This window comes from Chelonia mydas, chromosome 5 (assembly GCF_015237465.2).
Source record: "Chelonia mydas isolate rCheMyd1 chromosome 5, rCheMyd1.pri.v2, whole genome shotgun sequence".
NCBI lineage: Eukaryota > Metazoa > Chordata > Testudines > Cheloniidae > Chelonia > Chelonia mydas.
Genome location: NC_051245.2, coordinates 15587074 through 15610603, shown reverse-complemented (window position 1 = coordinate 15610603; position 23530 = coordinate 15587074). Strand labels below are relative to the sequence as shown.

Genomic DNA, 23530 nt, shown 5'->3' with positions numbered 1-23530 from the left:
ATTTTGAGTTCAGTTTATCTCACAATTCATTTCTGATAAATCAAATGTTCCACAGTGTACAACAGCAAAAGAACAGAAGGAAATGATGCTTAAATCAGTGTATTATACAAGACACACTCAACTGTGTTTTCTCTGAATTTACATATGTTATGAACTTGAAAAGATACCAGGAACCTCCATCAAATCCAGAAAGCATTTTTATTCTGCTTTAATATACAGTAATGATAAAAATGAGTAATAATTCTTTACATGCATGTAAAACCCTTCATTATAAAGGATCCCAATTCATTTAATAAATTATAACCTGAGCTCTGTTCACTTCTATGTAGGTATTTACGTGGCCCTTATCAGTAGAGTTGGGCGAATAACTATTTATCAGGTCACTGGCAGTTCCAAAAAACCAACAAAATAAATGTGGGTCTGCTCGAATTTGGAAACTCCGAAAAACTTTGGTGAATTGAAAAAGTTTGCTTTGGGTCGAAGGAAACATTTTGTTTCCAGATATCCTTAAAAGGAGGAAGGTTGGGGTGATGGTGCCATCTCCCTTCAAAGCATTAACCTAGTGGTTACGGCTCTCTCCTGGGATGTGGGAGAGAGACATTCAGTTCCCTCCTAATCCTGATATGGAGAAGTGATTTTAACTTGGGCGCCCCACATTGCAGAAGAGTGCCCTAACCACTTGCCTGAATAGTCATTCTCACTCTGTCTTTGTCCCAACCTCCAATGACTAATTATTTATACAAAGTGGAACCACTTCAACGGGAGAGACTGAGAAAGACTCACTCCAGACTACCCAATAGCCCCGGGGTAAGGGAACTTTTCTGCTGTGAGATCAAAGTTTAAATCCCTTCTTCAGATCAGATAGAGGGGGCAATTGAACCTGGCTCCTATTCCATATCTTAAGTGAGTGCACTGGGCTAAAATGTACAAGGCAGGCACTACCATTGTCTCAGCCTCCAGCCATTTTGTGAATGGCATCTCAGTCCTGAAAACAAAGATTTTGGCTGAAACTATTCAGCAATTTCATGTCAAATTTGCAACCTTTTGGTTTACTGTTCACCAAAAAAAAAAAAATTGCTGAGTTCTACTTATCGGTATAGAATCTGAGCGCTCAAGTGTTCGTTTTCTCAATGGGACTAGTCCTGCAAATAAGGCTGGTAGGATACAGGAATGTAGGACATCACTGAAATGCAACCACTTCTGAGATGGAAGACTGCCACCCAGCATACAGCACATTGGTGGAGGGTGGGGAAATTTTTACCAGGTGACTAGGGAAAATTCCCTACTCTTCTGAAGAGTGCCATGGTATCTTGAATGTCAAAAAGAGAAAGCAGGAAAATAGTAGCTAATGTTTAACATTCTTCTCAGTCGTGATGGTGCACTAGATAAAAGGACAAGCATGTTGCTGGTAGTCTGTGCTGCTACACAAGGGAGTCATATTCAGTGTCCAGGTCCACTCTCTCACTCCTGGACTTGAGTGGGCAGCACTTTCCATCACTTTGTGGGAATTTACAACTTGTGTTGCTCTGCTGCAAAATTCCTGGCTACTTATACAGCATCATGGATGCATCTCTGGGGGCAAGGTCTGTTCACTGCTTGAAGCAAGATCACTGCAAAACACAGTGGAGGAGGAATTACTGGAAAAGAAATACCGGGTGGATAACAAAATTCTGTATTGCCAGTGCAGACTTCTGATGACAGAAAAGAGAATGGGGCAAAATCTGGCCAGTGTAGGGGAAGTGGCATAACTGTCCCCAAGGAAGCACAAAAACATTCTGGAAAAGCAGAAGCAAGATTTTTTGTAGGGACTGCATACAGGATCATACATTCAATACTCCCACCCCCATAATTCCCAACTCTGGATTGTTCCTCTTAAAAGCCTGCCAGAGAGGGTCTAGACAAACCAGAATAAGGAACATATTTCTGCCCATGCTCTTTTGACTGGCCATAGTGCTATGCCTAGCACCTGCCAGGATTTAAGCTTATGTTCATAACATTTCAATTACTTGGTGTATTTTTATTCCCTCTCCTCTAATCATAAAAAGGGCTGGTTAGTTTGTCATCTCTCTAAGTCCTGTATTCTACATCATTCAGAAATTCCATTTGGTCAGGCTCCATTTATACACAATCAACATTCATAGGCGACTTATGGAGAGAGACATTTTTAATAATGTGTTTGAGACTTTATATTTGATATTCATAATTTCATACTGTATGCTGACTGGGGCAGGGATCACTTCATCTTTTATATTTGTCCAGCATGCTGTGCTCAAGAAATAAGTTTTCTCCCGTTGGGATGAAACTGGAGCACATTTTCTCTGTTTCCTTAGATCCTATACACCCTATCTCTCTCCAGACCATTTATTGTGTTAAGTGTTGCAAATGCAAATAAAAAAGCAATGATTGAGATGAAAAACACACTAACCTTTTATTTTTTCCACACAAACCTCATAGGCAAATTTGCAAGAACGAAATGACCCACCACAGCTGCTGTTAGACTACAAATATATGTTCCCAGTTTTGTTTCCGTTCAGCCCATCCTCCATAACCATGGACTCTATTCACATCCCTGCTTCTCTCAACTTGGAATTTCTCAACGAAGTCTGAAGAAAATGTCTTCAAAGCGGTCCCCCTTCACCAGAGAATTCAAGCAAAAAAAAAAAAAAAGATCTTTTTAACGTGGACCAAACAAGATTATGGAAGAACCAATACACAGTAATCAGTTAGTGCTAAACTTTATACTATAATAAGAAACTGATCTTGTATGTGATTTTTTTTTTTGTAACTTGCAGCTCAAAATAAGAATACTTGAAATACAGAATTTTTTTACTGCTTGATTTCATGTTGAAATAGTGCAAAGCCCATAGCAGAGTCTCCAATAGACATGAACAGCAAACACTGGAAAGTGGGAGATGGTTAATTTGGTCTTCATAAGTGGCTATGAAGAAACTCCAGATAAAAATCAAAGTCAAAACACTGTCTTCAGAAAAATGATGGCATTGATAAGGTGGTTTGTACATATTAATGCATTTCTATGCAGAGATACAATTTCACATTTCTTCCTGTTGCTAGTCACTGTATCACAATGGTCAGTTCAGAAATATCAGTTGCGAAATGTGCAAATAAGTGTTCATCACACAGTTTAAGGTGTTGGTGAAAACAAGCTTAGTTTTCAGTCTGAGGTGGATTTTATTTGTCAGGAATTCTGACTTCCTGAGTCACCACTGCTCTCCATCCAATACGCTTTTATCTCTGTGCATACTGCAGAGATGTGGCTAGAGGTGGCCATTTAGACTTTCTCTCACACACAGAATTGTGGTGATGGCCTCAAATCTTTCTGATGCAATAATCTAGGAGGTGAGGGGCTGTAGTCTCTCTCCCCACGTCAGTATTGGAAACTTTCATCCTAAAATCCACTCCTGGCTTTACCCTATGCTTATAGGAGTTAGGATACTGCCACATCTAGTGAAGACAAAGATGCTCTACAGGTTTTTAATACCTTACATAATTATGGAGGGCAGTCGCTGTTTCCATGGGCTGACATAACCAGTATCAGAATCCATGTAACAAAATTATACCTACACCCAGGGCCATCCCTCGGGGGGGTGTGGGGCCCGGGACATAGGCACCAAGTTTCTGATCTGTCAGGGGGTGCTCCCCTCACCCAGCTCTGACTCAACCCCTTCCCCCATTCCCCGCCTCTTCCCCACCCAGTTCCGCTCCTCTCCCCTCCCCTCGCAGCGCCTCCTGACACGGCAAAATATCTGATCCACAGTAGGCACTGAGAAGCAAGGACAGTTGCTGATCGGTGAGCAGGAGGCCCTGTGGGGAGAGGGAGGTTCTGGCAGGGGGGCTGCTGCTCGCTTTCTCACACCCCCCGCCCACCTCCTCATTCCCCTCCTGCCTGCCGCTCACCTCCCCATTTGCCCCCTGACCCTGCTCGCCCTCCTGCCTCACCTCCTCATTTTTTATGGAACCGCGGGGCCTCCGATTTGCCATACCCAAGGGATGGCTCTGCCTACACCATTCTATAAGTTCTGGCAATCTTCATATATGTGGATAACTCATGTAAATCCAATCCAGTTCCTGATCCTGCTCACACTGGGTGAAATCGTAGCCCTAATTAAGTCAGTGGAAAAACTCCAATTGACTTCAACAGGGTCAGAATTTTACCCATTGAATTCAATAGCAATACTTCTATTGACCAGTGATGCAGCTTCTGGGCCTAAAGTAACAAAAGGAATACTAGCAATAATTTGTTTAATTCACAGTGTTTTAAAGCAAAAGAGAATGCGTAAGAAATTGAATGACTTAAGTCCATGTCTATACTAGCACTTATGTCGGCAAAACTTTTGTTGCTGAGGGGCGTGAAAAGACCTCCCTGAGTGACATAAATTTTGCCGACATAAGCGCTCGTGTGCACAATGCTATGTTGGCAGGCGATGCTCTCCCGCTGACACAGCTACTGCCACTCGCCGAGCTGGTTTTATTATATTGACGGGAGAGCTCTCTCCTGTTGGCATAACACAGCTAAATAAGTGCTCTTACAGCTAAACAGCTATATTGAATCAGCTGTGCCGCTGTAAGCTTGTAAGTGTAGACATGGCCCAACTCAAAAATCCTATAACTAGTATTTTGATAACCCAAAGCACTTATTAACAGAACACAGAAGTCAACAATAATCTTAAATTCCTATCAGAATAATGAATTGAAAACTGTCAAATACAAGAAGTTATCAGATAAAATCATTTGAATTGTAATCCAATAGGATTTTTTGAAATCTTATTAATATAAAAAGTTCCCTATTCCTCACTATTCAGGAATTAAAATGGGTCTGCTATTCCCAAAGCATTTATTGATCATTCTTAGTACTTGCCAGAATCTATTTAATTCTCTGTAGTCACAGGAAATGCTATCCTTACTAGAAGAAAATGGCATCTAAAGGTAGACAATGCCATATAACAGCAATGATTGTATTACTTTGTGGTGGGGCCTGTTTGCAAATTATGACCTTTTCAGCTCTAAGGTCACAACACTTTTGCAGTTCTAACTTTCCAGGCTGCAAAATGCAATGGGGGATATTTGTCACTTGCAAAGGCCCAATCTTTTGTGAATCATGAACACGTAGGCCTGTGCACCTCCCTAATGGTCCTGCCTAAGAAAATCTTGTTTTCTTTGCATTTACTGCTATGGTTCTTAAGTGTCTCAGCAGTTCCATGATGACAAAGTGCTTTTGAGAAAAACCTATCTGCATTTTTCAGACTATTTTTAGTTGCTGTAAATCATCTCCAAATAGCAAATTTCTTATTAGGTATCCAATTATCCCAGAACGTGAGAATCTCTTAGACATACATTACACCCCAAACACAACATACCATGGTCACCTTTTAGACAAGGAGTGTGTCTTGATTTAGACATTATGTATATAATCTATGTATATACACATTATAATAGTCCTGTATATGTATATTGCTATAAAAAGGAAACGTTAAATAAGTGCTATTAAGAGTTATATTGGACTACGTCTACAGTAAAAGTACATGCGCTCAAACAAAAGACTGTGGTTTAGCATAGCTGTTACCGGTGAAGGATATAATTAAGCCAATTCACAATGAAGGAGGAAACTTTTCCTAGAACCAATGCCCATAATATAGAATAGTAGAACATTTGTTGCCTGTACAGTACCAGCACTACCTCCAAACTACACTCCTTGATCATTTGCATCTATTGTATGTATTCAGTGATGCCTTCATTTTCCTCCCACTTACAGTAGGAATCACACTACGTGTTGGCTGCAGCTCAGAAAACCCACTTTCTTGCTCTTCTCAGTGTCAAAATGCCTGTCTAAAGTAGTATTTTTTATTATAGCTACTTCTTCCTCTACAATATTTCTTTAAAACATTTGTTAAATTTGTCAGTGCATTTTATAATTCAATTAAACCCTATGTTTTTCCTGGAGTGAACCCATCTTCACACTAAACAAAAATAATCTAAAGCAAAACTTAGTCCAGTGAGATGGTTACACAGATGCTATCCTCACAACTCATCTTATGCCAGCAGTTTCCTCTCAGGCTCTTCAGGTCTCTACTTCTCTCTAATGTTGTGAATTATTCACTGTATGACTCCAACAGGATTCACCAAACTTAATGCTTATTAAGCAGACTAAATTAAAGGGAGCTGCAGAATCCTCTTCCACAATGGTCTTGTTACTAATCACAGGTGTAAAATGTGGTTAATGTTCTTCAAAGGGATAATGGTATTTCACTGGGAGCAGTAAGGAACTTAATTTATATGTATTATAAAAAGAATCTCTTACAAACCATTAGTATTGAAATAGATAGGAACTGGGTATTTAATGTTTGATGTGTAATAATTTAACTTATCCACTAAGCTGCATTTGGAAAAGGATTCTGCAGAAAATATCTTTAATGTACGTGATCTTTTTTGTTAGCAATTTTTAAAATATCTGGTTTAATTCAGTTGTATTATCATGCTCAAATAGGCCTTTTTCCCTCAAAAATCTGCCATGTCTTTACATTAAAAAAAAATACAAAAATGTTCAATGTAAAAGCACGGCTTTTTGAAAACTTTGCTTTTCAGATTTGTTTTTAATAGTGATGACTAAGATGAGCATTTTCCCACTGTGTGCCTTTAGCTGTTACTAAGATAACTGTGACTTCTCAATGTTTCTCTGAAAAAAGTGTTAAACTGTGGGAAAATTTTAATGTGGTATCATAAAGTCTGTAGATTTAGAAGTTCGCTTATAAAGCATTACATTACACTGAGAAGGTTTGCAAAAAAGATTTTAATCTCATCACATTTTTTTCCATGCATTGTATTTCTAAGGGTATGATTGGGATTAGCCCCCTAATCTCCAAGGAAATGTATACTATATGTAATATAAAAATAATCAACACTGACTATAACATACACTTGACTTCATGCATGCATTCTGTGTTGTGTACTCTATGTTCAAGACACTTCCACAACATCCAGGACATAACTTCCAAAAGTTTTATTTTAGTATGAAACTGGCTTCAGTTTCTTTTCAATTGTATTTTTTGTAGCCGCTCCTGTTGATCTTTCACAGCTACTCTAAATTTACACTAAGAGCTTGGGGAAAGGAACATCCGCCATCAAAGCTCAAAACTGAATTGTGCAACCCTTGCCTGTGCAAAAAAATCCTCACTCAATTACATCATTGAATCCGCTGGAACTTATCATAAGTGAGCAAGGATAGCAAGATTGTATACCTTGATCCTGCAAATATACACATAAATAACTTTGTGAGGCGTCCCATTGTAGTCAAAAGACCTGATTTTCCACACTATCAGCTGTAAGACCAATAATAGTGGAGAATCAAACCCAATCTGACTGATCAATGAGTAAAATTACTCAGATGTGTAAGTGTTCACAAGATTTCACCCTCAATTTGTACAGACCAAGTGTGAATTGCAAAAGGGTTAAGTGACATTAATGATAAAACACTTGTAATACTAGGTCACATTTCTTTCCTACTCAGCCTATTTTCTGACTACGTAAACTTATTCTTGTCAGACTAATATTGTTGCAGACAGTGTTGCAGAATTAACATTTCCTAACTGCACTTAAGTGTGCCAACATAATTAAAGTATATTGCATGAACCACCACACACTTTCTCTTCCAACCTTATTGAATTACATATAGTACAACCATAACTGAAAATTATTTTCTTTCTGAAATTATAGCAGAGTCAATGTTAAAGTGAAACAATTTGGAAAATATTTTTCCCTTCAAGAGTATAGAATTTATTTTTTAAAAACTGCAAATGTCAGAAAATAGATCCTGAAACAAAATTGAAATTTAAACACTCCAACTCTATCCAAAAATGTGCTACTATACCAGTCCAAGCCCTATTTTTTGTGTGAAGTTTCATTACCTTAACAAGCAGAAGGTGCAGCTGTTCTGAAGGAGTTTGAATGATATTCAGGGGGATGAACCCTGAATGTAGATGAAATACTACTGCTGATAAAATATTTTTCCATTTTGAACAAATCTGTAAACTACACCTTTGTTTATAGGAAAATGCTTGTAATAGTTACTGTAATATTCAGCTGTGGATAAAAATTTGTGAAATAAATACTTTTGAATAAATTAAATTGTGACTTTTTGGACAAAACTGAAAATGTAATATTATTTTGCATTTCAACAATAGCTTCCATCTTAAACTCAAAGCACTTTACAAACATTAAAATGATCAATCCTGAAAGCTTTTACTTATGATTATGGGCATCTAAGGGTCTGATCCAAAGCCCAATGAAATTAATGGAAGTGACTTCAATAGGTTTGAGTACTGTACACTACTAACAAACATGTGAAGAACTGCCTGGTACTGAGCCTCAGTACTTCCCTGTAAAGTATCATCCTCTAACAGAAGGAGAAAATGAAGCGCAGAGAGATTAAGTGACTTGCCCAAGACACTCAAGTCAGTGCTGGGAATAGAATCCAGGCTCATGACTCTCAGCCCTGCACTTTTAACCACAAAACTCAACCTTCCTCTTCTCTTCCTATCCGAAATTTGGCTGGAAAGGTAACGAGCCATTTGTGTACTTCGTGGTAGTAGGCCTAATTAGATAGCACAGGTGTAGGTCAGGGCAGAATTTGGCCTAGTATAATTAAAAAGGAAGAAGTTACTCACCTTGTGCAGTCCGTCCTGCCTGCGCACACACCACTCCCCACCTGCCATGAGGCTAGCCAGCATGCACGGGCATTTCTCCTTAGTTCCTTCTCTACTGTAGAGTCAACAAGTGCAACTCCGAAGCAGAGGGCAGGAGGGAGGGTTGTGGAGCACCCACAGGGGGACACATCTCAAAGAACATCGTTACTCCACAAGGTGAGTTGTAGTGTTCCTACTGGAGCGCCAATGTAGGTGACTCCTGAGCAGTACCCACCACTGGAGGCTGGGACTTCAGAGTCGAGTCTGATACAACTGATAGTACAGAGGCCCTGAATTGAGCGTCTGAAGCCGAATCACTCAGAATGGCATAGTGTTCTGGGAAGGTATTTGTAGATGCCCATGTAGCTGCTCCGCATATCTCTGATATGGGGATACCCTTAGAGAAGGCGTTTGATTAGGAGACCAACCTTGTGGAATGCGAGAGTACTGAAGGTGGGGATGTTACCCCCCCCCCCAAATTGGTAGCAGAGTTTAATACAGTTAAGACCCACTCGAAGAGCCTTTGAGCTGAGATCACTGCATCTTTTGACCTTTACACAACTGAAAGGAAGAGCCTCAGAGATCTTCGGAAGGCTTTTGTCCTAAGTAGAAGGCCAAAGCTCTCCACACATCGAGTGTATGGAAGATGATCTCTCTGTATCCGTATGAGGTTTTGGATAGAATGTTGGGCGTTGAATGAGTTGATTCATGTGAAATACAGAAGTTATTTTGAGAGTGAACTTCGGGTGTAGTCTGAGTGTGACCTTGTCCGGGAAGAACACAGTAAAAGGGGATGTGCCTCAAAGCTGCTATCTCCCTTATCCTTCTGGCAGAAGTGATGGCGATGAGGAACGCTGTCTTTCTGGAAAGGTGAGTTAACAAGCAAGTGGCCATGGGTTCAAACGGTGGTCTATTCAGACCCTTTAAAACTATGTTGAAGTCCCATTGCAGAATGAGGGTCTGGGGTTGTGGAAGAGGTTTGCTATATCTTTTAGAAACCTCTTCATAGCTGGGTGAGAGAAGATTGAGTAGCCTTCTACCTTCTGGCTACAATTGCTGTCAAGTGAACCTTCAGCTAGCTAATAGATCGACCCAATTTCTTTAGGGATAATCGATAGTCCAGGATCACCAGTAAGGTGGCTGAATTAGGGGTGATATCCTTGGGTTGGCAGCATATCTGGAATCTCTACCATTTTCTACAGGTAGGTGTGACAAGTAACACACTTCCTACAGTGCAATAGTACCTCCTGTGCCACCTCCGAGCAGGATGCCTCTGTGTGCTGGAACCATGAAGGAGCCCCACTTTGAGGTGCAGGACCCATGGACTGTGGTGAAGGGTGTGACCCTTGTTTTGTGAAAGGAGGTAGGGACTGATTGGTAGGGTCACTGGTGAACAGAAGGCCAGCTGAAACAGGTAACGGTACCATGTCTGACTGGGCCAGGTAGGGGCAATCAGAATGGTGTTTGCTTTTTCCCTTTTTCTCTTCAACAAGACCTCGCTACGGGGATTCACAGACCTCTTGTTACCGGTCTTTAGTGACTGGCTCGTTTCCTTAGAATCACCTGCCTCGACGTAGAAGTTTGCAGTGATATCTCACTCCAGGACTCTGGAGGTTGAAGGGCCAACTCTATAAGCAGGAATTTTGGCATTAACTCTCTCTCCTTCCTGGACCTGGATTTTAGCTGCTGGCATCAACCACACCTTTGTCGATTGTGCTTCTCCCTAAGGCAGCAAATACACTGCTAGCATTCGCCCATTACTGGGATGGAATCTTTGCAGCTAAGACACTTTTTGAAGCCTGGGGAGCCAAGATACCCTTGTGACTTGTCCAGTGTGGGGGCGGTAGGCGAGACCTTATTGTTGTTTTTTTTTCTTTTTTTAGGCACACTCAACTAAAAACAAATGAGTACTACAAGAAAGGGGCTTCACATAAGCAAAAAAAAATTGCAAAAGTATCAGGAATTAATGTTCTGTGCTTGAGAAGGAACTGAGGGAGAAATGCCCACGCATGCTGGCTAGACTTGTGGCAGGCGAGGAGCCGAGTGTGCTGCTAGGATGGACTAATATTGAAATTATCCGATTGACAGTGCAGGGGCGTGTGCACACCTATAGTAGAGCACCAATAGGGACACTACTTGAAGAAAAATACATTCCCAGGTGGAATTACTCTGTACGTGCATAAGAGCAAATTTTAAAATACAGGTACTGGACAGATTAGATGAAGTGAAAGGGGGAGGGACTAGATCAGAGGTTCCCAAACTATGGTCTGTGGCGCTTTGCAGATGTTTAAAGAGAGTGCCTGATCAAACAGTGCTGTCACTTCTCTTTGTGTTGTTCTGACAGAAACTGAAATGATAAGCAAAGGAAACTTTTTTCCCCCGAAAGGGACAAACCACATGTTGCTCGAAAGACAGCTGAAAAACACATCAGTACTTTCCTGATATGACTTTTATATAATCAGTTGATGCGGCTGCCATGGAGATCATGCATCGGAGAGTGTCTGAGACAATGTGTATGTTAAAATATGATCCATTATTAGAACTTCGGGAGCACCAGGCCACGACAACTGAAAATGATGTCCAGTCTGAGCTAGAACACATGGAAATACATACCTACATATTTTGCACCCGTATCGTCACTTGGGAAGCCACTGACCGTTTTCAAGAGCCATTCCACTACTAACTTTGATCTCTGGAAAGCAGATCTTACTATGTCCACTCTTGAGAGTGTCTGTTAAACTGCAATAAGAATTAAACCCGCCACACTCCTTACTGAAATTCTACGAATATTCCTTAGAAAAATAGGTACTAGCACTCTTATTAGGCTTATGGATGACTCTGAGGACAGACACTATAATCATCAACTTTGGACCTTTTAAAGCAGGAAACCCTTGGGAGGGGTAAAGCCATTACTAGTGGCGCTGTTTAGATAATCTTTGTACTCTCCAGATTATTGTATTTGCTTTTCAACTAGTAAATTATGCAGTTTATCAGACAAAACCCTTCCTGAAAGGAGTGCAAGAAAAAGGAGCTCTTTTCCATTTTCACATGACAAGAATGGCACTCTGAACCATATTAGCAAAGTACTTGACCCGCTAAAATATTATTTTGAATTAAACTGTGAAGATCCCTTATTCTTAAAAAATTATTCAGGACATTTGAAGTATAAGGAGTTAAACAAAATTCTCATTTGCCCCTGTGTTCGGAATCATTCTTGCTAAAACAGACATCCTCTTCAAATTTGGAGCAATGATTTGCCACTGGGCCTAAGACCTAGTTTGATCTAGCCTCCAAATTGTTGCAGAAAGCCTAAAGAAACCTGCTTTATGCAGGTGCTCTTTGCAAGAGTTGAGAGGAAAACACCCTGTCAATCTGCAAACAGATGTTGCATAGCTAGCTGTCTTAGTAGCCAATAGGCTCTAATAGCAGCTGTTGCCCTACACTTCCCATTCACAGGCACTGGGACATGGCCAGTGTTCTGTGGATTCACAAGCCATGATCTATCTCTTGTCCAAGACCTAAAACCCATGAGCCATGGAATCACAGTGGTGGTTCTTCATGTAGGACCTTTTACACTGAGAATATGGATAGGATCTGGCTCAAAGGGAGTAAATACTGTTTTTCTCTTCTGTAGTGACATAAGATGTACCCAACTACAGTGTGTGTACGAACTTAGGACCAGATTTTCAAAGGTGCCTAAAGATGTAGATATGTACCATTGAAATGAATGGAAGTTAGGTCCCTAATTTGCTTAGGTGTTCTTAAAAATCCCACTAGGATGTCATCTTTTAGCATGTACCACATTCATTTCCTATGCACCCTGTCCAGCTCAGATTATTGTTCCTCATCAAGATAGATCATCAATCTGAATTTTAAATCCAAGCTCTCCCAGAATTTGAGGCTATACAAATCTGAGGGTTGGTCCAAAATAGAGATTAAGGTCAGCTACTCAATTAGGCTACTGATCTGAACTTACCCAAAAGTTCAGAAATATTTGGAGCTGAGGTGTGGGTTCACGCCCAGCTCTAGTTCCTGGAAAAAGTGATCTGCATGCATGCTGCGTGGGGCTTATATGGTTAGTAGAACATCCACAGTTAGGGTAGGTAGGATAAACATTTGGAAGGAAAATAAACCTTCATGCTTCAGGACATAAAACAATCTCATAGCGTTTCAAAGAAAAAACTTCCCCTATGAGTACATTTCATACTTGTCCTTTGGGAAGAAGCTCTGTGTAAAGAAGTGTCCCCCCCCCCACCCCCCGGTAACCTTCCCACCTTGTCCAATCACTAGTTCAGGTCTGTACCTCAGCCTTTAGTGCGCTGTATATTAGATTTCCCCCTGCTCTGACTCCAGATATGCCAGCTCTTGCAAATTGATCGCAAGAGTCATGATTTCTCAGTAAAATTAAACCTCTCTCATGATCACACAATAGAAATCTCAAATGTCAGGATTTTTTTTCAGCCACCACACAAATGTGTTTCCAGCCAAACAGGAGTTACCCAACCCTAAACAAAGCAAAGAGGTTTCTCCACCAGCAGTTAATTCCAAAGTACTTTGAAAGACAATGAGAATTCAGTTACATACCAGATAAACAAAGCTATTAAGCTAACAAGAGACCTCATAGCTACATCCCAGCAGGGCAGAGAAACTTCATAGAAGTAGGGAGGGCCAACCCTCAAATAAGCAATTGAATCAACTGGAAAAATCCTGACATTTGAGAGTTCTAAAAGTGAAGCTTAATTTTATTCAGAAAATCCTGTCCACCACCCCAGGTGTGGCCAACACTCCAGGGGTGAGCCCGAGGTGGCTGCTCCTCTGCCAGCTTGGGAATGGGAGATGGAACCCCACTGCACCCCTCAAGGCCTGGGGAGGTGAGGAACCCTAAGGAGCAGAGATGAGGCTGGGGGCTAAAGTGAGGAGGGTGAGGGGGCTATATTGATTGTGGGTTCTGAGCAGGTGGAGTGAGCGTGGTGAGGGTGAACTGAGGACAGTGGAGATGGATAGGGTATTTGGGCTGAACTGATGGGGTGGTGAGTTTGGGGGTTGGGGGACTGAACTAAGGGGGGGGCTGAGTTGAGGGGGGTTGGGTGGGGAGAGAACTGATGCGGGGACTGGGAGACAGGATTAATTGCTAGGCAGGAAAAGGGCAGTTATGGGAGTGAGAGCTCCTGCAGCAGGGGCCAAAAATCACTTTATCCAGTACATGTGGGAGAGTGGTCAACACTGTCACATGCACACACGCTGGGGATGGGCAGGGGGAGTCTAAAAAACACCATATAATTTTTTTTAATGTCATGATTTTGGGGCCAACCTCATGATTTTTGATCTCTTGAAGTTGGCAATATTGTGACTTCTTCATTCACTCCTCATCCTCACCTCCTGCTCCAGCCCTTATGTTTAGCAGGCAGCAACAGGACCATTAAATGTCGGAATTACATAAGCCGCTGTATCCCTCTTCCCTCAGATCGTGCCATATCCTGGGACTGGGGGTACATCTTGTCCCTGTGGCACCTCCTACCACCACTAGTAATCGTGGCTATGGGCCTGAAGCCACCTTGAGCCTGAGTGCTTGCCACTACCTATAATCACAGCTGCTGGAGCCCTCTATTGCTTCCAGCCTTTGACTACCTTTGATAATCATGGTCCAGACACCCTAAGGGGAGAACAGGGGGTCTGAACCCCAAATAATAAGGAATTGAATCAACTGGCTATATACAATGATATTGTGTATAAATATATGTGAAGCAAGGTCTTTTATGAAAGCTGGTAATGTTCTGAACTTGATGTTCATGAGGAGATATGTAGACAGGCTATGGTTATGAATGTACAGATGTATATATGAATAGAACATTGTAATTGTAACTAGGCTGCAACTACAGCATCGCCTCCCAACAGGCGGTCAAGTAATCAGGCAAGGAGGGTCAACTCCCAGGCTAGTTGTTTACACACAACTAACTGTAAGGATCTACCATTGTACTACCTAGGGAAAGAATGGTGGACCACAGAAACTGAAAAGAAAACCCCCTGGATCCTATCACAGCATGTGATGTACCTCACCCCACTGTACTAAATTCCCAAATATCAACAATGTGGGTGAAACCAAACAATCATTATGCTCTCCAGTGAACTCTCAGAAAAATGATAAAAGACAAAAACAGCATATCACTGTAGACCAGGGGTCTCAAACACCATTTCGGGGAAGGGGTTGGAATGGGGGCAGGGAAGGGGTGGGAAGAGGCAGGGCAGGGGCAGGGCCTCATGGAAGGGGTGGAGTGGGGGTAGCGGGGGGCGTGGTCAGTCGTGTGGCCCTCGGGCCAATGTACTAGTCCTCATGTGGCTCTCGTGGTCATTTGAGACCCCTGCTTTAGACGAACACTTTTCACAAAATGATCACTCCATATCTGACCTCTCAGTCCTCATTCTCAAAGGAAATCTGCACAAAACCTGCAGAATACCTTCAAAAGACAAGCCGAGCAGCTTAAACGTATAACTTTGCTAAACACTAAAAATCATGATCTTAATAAAGACATCAGATTTATGGCTTTTTACAACAATCTCGAACCAAGGGCACCAGAGTCCTCCCATAAGTGGAGGACCCAGGGGCCTGCATCCCCCCCGAGGCCTCGCCTGTGACCAAGCTCGAGTGGGGCCAAAGAGCCTGCCCCTGACCCCTGCCCGGATGGTGACTGAAAGCAGCCCCCTGCCCGCCTCCCAGGCTTCACGCTTGGCCAAGGGCAGGTGGAGGGTCCGCCACAGCTCCCCCACACAGCTGCCTAGGCTCCCCAGCTGGGCTCCCTGCTGGCCTGGCCACGGGGAAGGGAAAGGGGCGGGGTCCACCCAGGTGAAAAGTGGATGGGCCAGGATCCCCACTTTCAAAAAGTGGAAGGGCCCTGGCCCCCTGGTTCTGGTGCCTCTGTCTCTAACTCCCTAATCCCCCTTGTTTTTGTCCTACGACTGCAGAGATGTTAACTGGGCACTTAACCTTGTACGGAGACTCTGATGCTAAACAATCTACTCCACCTTCTATGTAAATGTGATACTCTGAGGTACGATCTACACTACCGACCTATATCGGTATAACTACATCGCTCAAAAGTGTGAAAAATCCACACTCCTGAGCGACCTATTTATACCTACCTACCTCGCCCGTGTAGACAGCATTATATTAATGGGAGAAGACATAGCTACCGCCTCTTGGGAAGGTGGATTAACTAAACAGATGAGAGAGCTCTCTCCCATCAGTTTAGAGCAGCAGATCTAATGTGGGTTGGGACTCCAAAGTGGGTCACAATCCTGTTCTAATGGGGTTGCCAGGGCTGGCATTAGACTTGCTGGGGCCAGAGCTGAAGCCCAAGCCCCACCTCTTGGGGCCAAAGCCGAAGCATGAGGGCCTCAGCCCTGGGTGGTGGGGCTCAGGTTACAGGCCCCCTGCTTGTGACTGAAGCCCTTGGGCTTTGCCCTTCCCTCTCCCCCGCCTGGAGCAATAGGTCTTCGGCTTTGCCCCTCTTCTCCCCCTCCCCCCATCTGGAGTGGTGGGGCTCAGACGGGCTCAGGCTTCAGTCCTCCCTCCTGGGGTCATGTAGTAATTTTTGTTGTCAGAAGGGGGTCGCAGTGCAATTACGTTTGAGAACCCCGGGCTTAGAGTGTCTTCATTGAAGCTGCGCACTACAGTGGCACAGCTTCACTGTTTCCGGCCAATGGGAGCTGTGGGAAGCAGTGGCTACCACGTCCCTCGGCCTGCGCTGCTCCCCGCAGCTCCCATTGGCCAGGAACGGCAAACACAGCCAATGGGAGCTGTGGGGCTCCATGCCTGTGGACGCTCTAGATAAAGAAACCTGCCCGGCCTGCCAGCAGCTTTACCCTGACAGGCCGGGTGTCAGAGGTTGCCAACCCCTGCTGTAGCAGTTTAAGTGTAGACAGAGTCTAAGAAAACAGCAGTCTTGGAATCAGGCAGCAACAGAGACACATAAATGAATAAATAAATAAATAAGCAGGTACAGTATGACGTTAAACGTAAACTACTAAAAAAAAGGGGGGGGGGTGGATAAAAAAGAAAAAGATTTGACAAAGTAAAGAAACTGTTTTTGTGCTTGTTCCATTTAAATTAAGATGGTTAAAATAAGCATTTTTTTTTCTGCACAGTAAAGTTTCAAAGCTGCGTTAAGGTTCAGTTCTAAACTTTTGAAAGAACAATAACATTTTGTTCATAATTACGAACATTTCAGAGTTATGAACAACCTCCATTTCCAAGGTGTTTGTAACTCTTAGAGTCTACTGTACCCACTTTGTGGCATATAGAGGTCTGTAAAATGCTTTGAGATGACTGGGTGAAAGGTTCAAATGATGAGGCTATTTACAAACAATTTAAACTGCATCCCTTTTGAGATAGTTATAGCATCATTATAATGTGACATTTTGGGGATCCCCCAGAGCAGTAAGGGATTCTGTCACTGCCTGCCTTATAACTTTGGGTACCAAAATGCTATGCTGCTATGGCTCAAAGCTTGACACCAGTAGCCAACCTACAATAATAAAGCTTTCAACCTTGGCTTCCACGCACCTAGTTACTCCTTACAGCGTGACCCCACTAGCCCTTCTGGTCCCAAGTCCCCCTAAATCCACCTCCCTGAATTTTTAACTGCCAATCAGACTTTCCCCCTCTGGTTTTTCACCCCGGAAAATGAGTGAAACCTGCCCACAATCATCAGTTGACTTTGACACACACACAATCCACACACAGTTTGCACAACAGAGACCTAGCTGGGGTAAAAGTAAACAAAAAGTTTATTTAATAGAAAAAATGATAAATTCAAAGATAAAATAGTAAAGAAAAGCAAACACAAATAGATTACACAGAAGATAAATAAAGATGCAATCTCAGACTTTACACTTCAATATTAGCTAAGTTCCCTTTTCTAAAACAAGTTATCTGTTGCCTCTGAACAGTTTTCCTAGAGGGGATCCAGCCTTCCACATACAGCACCCTGCTTAGATGTTATTCCTCACAGCTCTTCCAGATAACCTTCACTTCAAACCCCTTCCCTTTAAACAGCCTACAGGGTTTGCAGGGTATTTTTTCCCCCTCTCTCAGGCTACAGGTTCAGTGAAGCACTTACAGCTGCATCACTGTAGAGCTTGTGGTGGAGATGCTCTAAGCCGACCATCAGTTTAAGAACTCCTGCCTCTGCGAGAGGTGGTAGCTATGTCAGGGGGAGAAGCTCTCCCCCTGACATAGCACTGTCTACACCAGCACTTGGGTCAGTATAATTTACGTTGCTCACGGGTGGGATTATTTATATCCCTGAGCACCGTAAATTATACTGAAGTTACCTGTAGTGTGGACAGGGTCTTAGACTATGGTAATTCATGGTTATGCAGAGCGATGGCAACTCTCTCCTTCTTTAGGGTATGTCTCCACTTAAAATGCTACAGTGTAGACTCTACATATGCTGATGGGAGGGGTTCTCCTGTCAGAATAGTTAATCCACCTCCCCGTGAGGTGGTAGCTAGCTTGATGGAAGAATTCTTCCATTGACCTAGTGTTGTCTACATAGGGAGATAGGTCAACATAGCTAAATCTCTCAGGGGTGTAGATTTTTCACACCCCTGAGAGAGTTAGTTATACCGAGATAAATTCCTAGTGTAGACCCGTCCTTAGTTTCCCAAAACAGGGGTTTTCTTTTCAGTTTCCCTCTCTTTCCATTAACTAATGGTCCACCATTGCTTTTCCCTAAGTTGTACAATGCTAGGTGCTTACAGTTAGTTTCGTGTAAACAACTATCCTGAAAGGTGACCCTCTCTGCCTGATTACTTCACCCTCCTGTTGTGAAGTGATGCTGTAATTGCACCCCAGTTTCATTTACAATGTTCCACACATATATACATGCATACATTCATAATCAGCCTGTATGTACATATCTCCTAATGTTCATCAAGTTTAGAACATTACAAGCTTTCATAAAAGACCTTACTTCACATATTTCCATTGTATGTAATCTGTCAATTCAATTGTTTATTCTTTGGGGTTCAGACCCTCTGTTCTCCTCTAGGTATATCTTGACCCTGATTGTCACACACCCCCTCATGATTTTGATGCTGGAGTTTTGGCCACTGGCCATGACGTAAGCTTCACCTGTGTCCTCCCTTTTCTAGACAGTGTCAGCTATCTCCAGCCCATCAATATGTTTAATCTCCATATCATACTGCAAAGCTATGCTCCAGCATAGCAATCTGGAGTTGGTTCCTTTTGTTCTACGTAGCTATACCAGTGGTGCATGGTCTGTTAATACCCTTAACCGCCTATTTGAACAGGTAGGTTCTGAGGGCTCATCTACACCTGAAATGCTACAGCAGCACAACTGCAGCTGTGCTGCTGCAGCGCTTCAGTGCAGACACTACCTACGCTGTTGGCATAGGTAATCCACCTCCCTGAGCGGCTGTGGCTAGGTCAATGGAAGAATTCTTCAGTCAAGCTAACCATGTCTAGGTGGGGACTTAAATCAGCTTAACTATGCCACTCAGGACTGTGGATTTTTCACACCTGTGAGTGACAGTTACGCCAACCTAATTTGACCAGAACTGAGTTATTTCACAGTCCATATCACTCCTTATCTATTAGGATGGTTCCATGGGAGACAGTTTTTTGCTCAGCAATACAATGGGGTGTTTCTTGTTGTCCTCCCCAGTCTGAATTAGTATAGCTGTGAGACCTTTGTTGAATGCATCAATGCACATTTCAAACATTTTCTTAAAATCTGGACTGGCCAAGATGGGGGTGTCTGATAAAATTTGTTTCAGTGTATCAAAACCCTTTTGACAGGAGTCTGACCAAACCACGTTTTCTGGTTTTGTTTTCTGGCAAAGACTCATGATAGGAGAAACAATGTCACTGAAACCTCCTACAGCTTTTCAATAATAGTTAACCAGACTTATAAAAGATTTAACCTGTTTCTTAGTTTTGGGGACAAGCCAATTTACAATAGCTTTCTGCTTTCAGGGGGTATGGGTAGACTTGACCTCTGCCCATCTAATGATGATGCAGGTATGGGATCTTTGCTGCCTCTATTGTATATTTTGACAGCTTGACTATGCGGCCTGCCTCCCTCCCTGAGGCTTTTCAATATCTTCCCCATATGTGTTTTGTGTGCCTCCCACGTATTGCTCAATATACCAATATTGTCTATGTAGCTGAGAGCAGTGTCCTGGAATGTGGCTCCTGCTTTAATTCATCCAGAGGATAGTACCTTAAACTCAGAAAGTCCAAAATTAGTAATGAATGCAGACTTTTTTTGTGACGCTGTTTCCAAGGGAATTTGCCAGAGTTCCCTTGGTTAAATCTAAAGTAGTTAAATGTTTAGTTCTGCTACGTCTATTTAACATATCATCTACATGAGACACAGGGCAAGCATCTGGGAGTGTAACTACTTAAAATGCTGCAGTAGTGCAGCTGCCCTGCTGTAGTGTTCGGTGAAGACGCTCCTTCCTATGCTAGTCTACTGCACCTCCCCGAGAGTCGGTAGCTAGGTTGGTGGGAAAATTCTCGGTGGTGCTGTCTACACCAGAGTTAGATTGGTTTAATTGTGTCACTTAGGGGTATGGATTTTTCACACTGCTGCGTGGACCAGGCCTAAATTTTCTATAATCTACATAAAACTGTACTGTATGGTTGTTCTTTGAGACTAGAACAACTGGAGAAGCCCAGGGGCTGTCTGAGGGCAGACCTACACTAAAATCCACACCCAAGACAGGTAGCTATGCCAACCTAACTCCTGGAGTAGGCAGTGCTCGGTGGAAGGAAGAATTCTTCTGTCAACCTATACGCTGCCTTTCAGGGAGGTGGATTACCTATACTGACGGGAGAAACCATACTGCTGATGTAGGTAGTGTCTACAGTGAAGCATTACAGGGTGCAGCTGTACCACTGTAGCGTTTCAAGTGTGGACAAGCCCGAAGTCCAGGAGAGGTGATACTCTGTGGTCCTCATCTGCATAGCATATCATGTTTACTATAGCCCCTTTGTTATTGTAAGCTTTCAATCTGTTAATATATACAGTCTGGAGAAAGCCCTGGCCTTAGGCTTTCTGTACCTGGTAAGTGTCTCTGTTGCTGCCTGATTGTGTACTTTCAGTTCCAAATGAGGTGTGTGATTGAATGGTCGGTTCATAACTCTGGTGTTCGTAACTCTGAGCTTCTACTGTAAGCATCATAAGTCCCATTTTACAGATAGGGAAACTGAGACACAGATCTTGTGATCTGATCAAGGTCAAAGATGAAGTCAATAGCAGAGCCAGAAACAGAATCCAAGAACTGCTGATTCCCGATCCCTTACTTTATCCTCTAAGCACAGATTCATTACAGAGGTATCCTAATATATTATTGTAATGTGTATCAGAAATTAGCTCTATAAATCCTGATCCTGCAAAAGACACAAATGAGGTTCTGTGCAGGGGCACCCATGCAGCTCCAGCTTCAGAATCAGGACATATGTTGTTGTTCTGGTCTCAGCTGCCTTTCTCAGCACAAATCTCATCAAGTAGTTCTGCAGAACTCAGATTGCGCAGTGGGCTAATCATCACAGACCAGGGTTTAGTGAGCTCCACACTTTTTCTTTCCTGCCATCTTCGTGCAAGATGTTCCCACCTGTCATTCTTCAAGTCACATTAGAACTAGGAGTAGATTTTTATCGCTAAATGTTGGTGAATGTCAATTTCACTGTACAAGCACAAACCACTTAAAATATTTCCATCTATGGTTATCTAAATTTACAGATAGACAAAGTAAAACATGCTGCTTGAGAACTCAGTTGAATTTAAGGATATTTACTTTGTATATTTTGATATGTGATGTCAACAATTTGTGTTTTAACAGATATAAAGCTTTAACTTTTTTAAATTTAGTCTACTGTAATTAAATAATTATTGTCTGCCTTCCCCCACCCCCCCCAAACTTTCTGCAACTGTGAAAATTTAAATTGTGTGAATTAGGGGGTAGGAGAAATTCTTAAAACCTGTAATTTTGATCTACTGAGAAAATTAAAGCAATAAAAATAAAGAATGCTTAACAGTAAATAAACACTGATATTATCCATCAAAATTATGAAAAAAGAATCTAATTCTGACAAGCCTAATTTTCTCTCACTACAGAAATCTTCTAACAGAAGTTTCTACACAATAAAAACTTTATTTTAAAACAACCACCATATGATGTCATACATGTGTATTTTAAAACATTTACCTGTCTATTTCTAGCTTTGAAGAACAAAAGCCTCTTCCCAATGGGGTGCAGTGCTGAGTAATAGGAGCAACGGGGGACGAAATCACAAGTTTTCATGTAGTTTCTCCCAAATTGTTCTGTTGGGGTCAGGGGTACCCCCGATGGAAAAGACAGTGGGATCAATTCACAAACACACAGATCCCAGGAGATCAGTGGGCCTGACGAGTTCCGTGTCCCCAGCGCTCCCAGGACGCCTGCAGCTGGTCTCCTCCCTAGGGAGTGGGGGGCTGCCATTACAGGGGCATCCTGAATGTGCAAGGGATGTGTGTATGTGTGCATGTACGTGGGGGGGTATCACAACAACGGGGTTGGGTTTGAGGGCCGCACAGGCCGGGGACTGGAATGTGTGTGTTGCACCCAAAGGGGGAAAAGCGGGAGGGTGGTAAGGGGCAGCAGCGAAGAGGGGCAGGAAGAGAAGACACTGGGCAGGCAGCAGTGAGCTCAGGGGCCCCGGGCTGGGGGGGGGGGGGGGTCCAGGCACTGAGCTCAGGGGCCCCGGGCGGGGGGGGGGGGGGGGGGGTCCAGGCACTGAGCTCAGGGGCCCCGGGCTGGGGGGGGGGGGGGGTCCAGGCACTGAGCTCAGGGGCCCCGGGCTGGGGGGGGGGGGGGGGGGGGGGTCCAGGCACTGAGCTCAGGGGCCCCGGGCTGGGGGGGGGGGGGGGTCCAGGCACTGAGCTCAGGGGCCCCGGGCTGGGGGGGGGGGGGGGGGGTCCAGGCACTGAGCTCAGGGGCCCCGGGCTGGGGGGGGGGGGGGGGGGTCCAGGCACTGAGCTCAGGGGCCCCGGGCTGGGGGGGGGGGGGGGGGTCCAGGCACTGAGCTCAGGGGCCCCGGGCTGGGGGGGGGGGGGGGGTCCAGGCACTGAGCTCAGGGGCCCCGGGCTGGGGGGGGGGGGGGGGTCCAGGCACTGAGCTCAGGGGCCCCGGGCTGGGGGGGGGGGGGGGGGTCCAGGCACTGAGCTCAGGGGCCCCGGGCTGGGGGGGGGGGGGGGGGTCCAGGCACTGAGCTCAGGGGCCCCGGGCTGGGGGGGGGGGGGGGGTCCAGGCACTGAGCTCAGGGGCCCCGGGCTGGGGGGGGGGGGGGTCCAGGCACTGAGCTCAGGGGCCCCGGGCTGGGGGGGGGGGGGGTCCAGGCACTGAGCTCAGGGGCCCCGGGCTGGGGGGGGGGGGGTCCAGGCACTGAGCTCAGGGGGGCCCCGGGCTGGGGGGGGGGGGGTCCAGGCACTGAGCTCAGGGGCCCCGGGCTGGGGGGGGGGGGGGTCCAGGCACTGAGCTCAGGGGGGCCCCGGGCTGGGGGGGGGGGGGTCCAGGCACTGAGCTCAGGGGGGCCCCGGGCTGGGGGGGGGGGGGGTCCAGGCACTGAGCTCAGGGGGGCCCCGGGCTGGGGGGGGGGGGGGTCCAGGCACTGAGCTCAGGGGCCCCGGGCTGGGGGGGGGGGGTCCAGGCACTGAGCTCAGGGGCCCCGGGCTGGGGGGGGGGGGGTCCAGGCACTGAGCTCAGGGGCCCCGGGCTGGGGGGGGGGGGGGGTCCAGGCACTGAGCTCAGGGGCCCCGGGCTGGGGGGGG

The 23530-nt window shown here is 44.5% G+C and overlaps 1 protein-coding gene, 1 long non-coding RNA gene and 1 other non-coding gene across 6 annotated transcripts in view; 1 reads left to right on the top strand and 2 right to left on the bottom strand.

Annotated features, from left to right (window-relative positions):
• MYO5B (myosin VB) overlaps positions 1 to 4781 on the top strand; it is a 357700-nt gene extending 352919 nt beyond the window's left edge. For all 4 annotated transcript variants that reach the window (XM_043546335.1, XM_043546334.1, XM_027817527.3 and 1 more), the window contains one exon: positions 2455 to 4781. In XM_043546335.1, coding sequence (XP_043402270.1) covers positions 2455 to 2607 — 153 coding nt within the window. In that variant the 3' untranslated portion in view covers positions 2608 to 4781. The remainder of the gene's footprint in view (positions 1 to 2454) is intronic.
• LOC114018290 lies at positions 180 to 22486 on the bottom strand. The gene is made up of 3 exons (XR_003563684.3): positions 21930 to 22486; positions 2426 to 2632; positions 180 to 1610 (listed from the first exon to the last, which is right to left on the bottom strand). It is a non-coding gene; the product is annotated as an uncharacterized LOC114018290 (long non-coding RNA).
• LOC114018299 lies at positions 21192 to 21277 on the bottom strand. Its single transcript, XR_003563694.1, has one exon.
• Positions 22487 to 23530: the final 1044 nt, after the last annotated feature.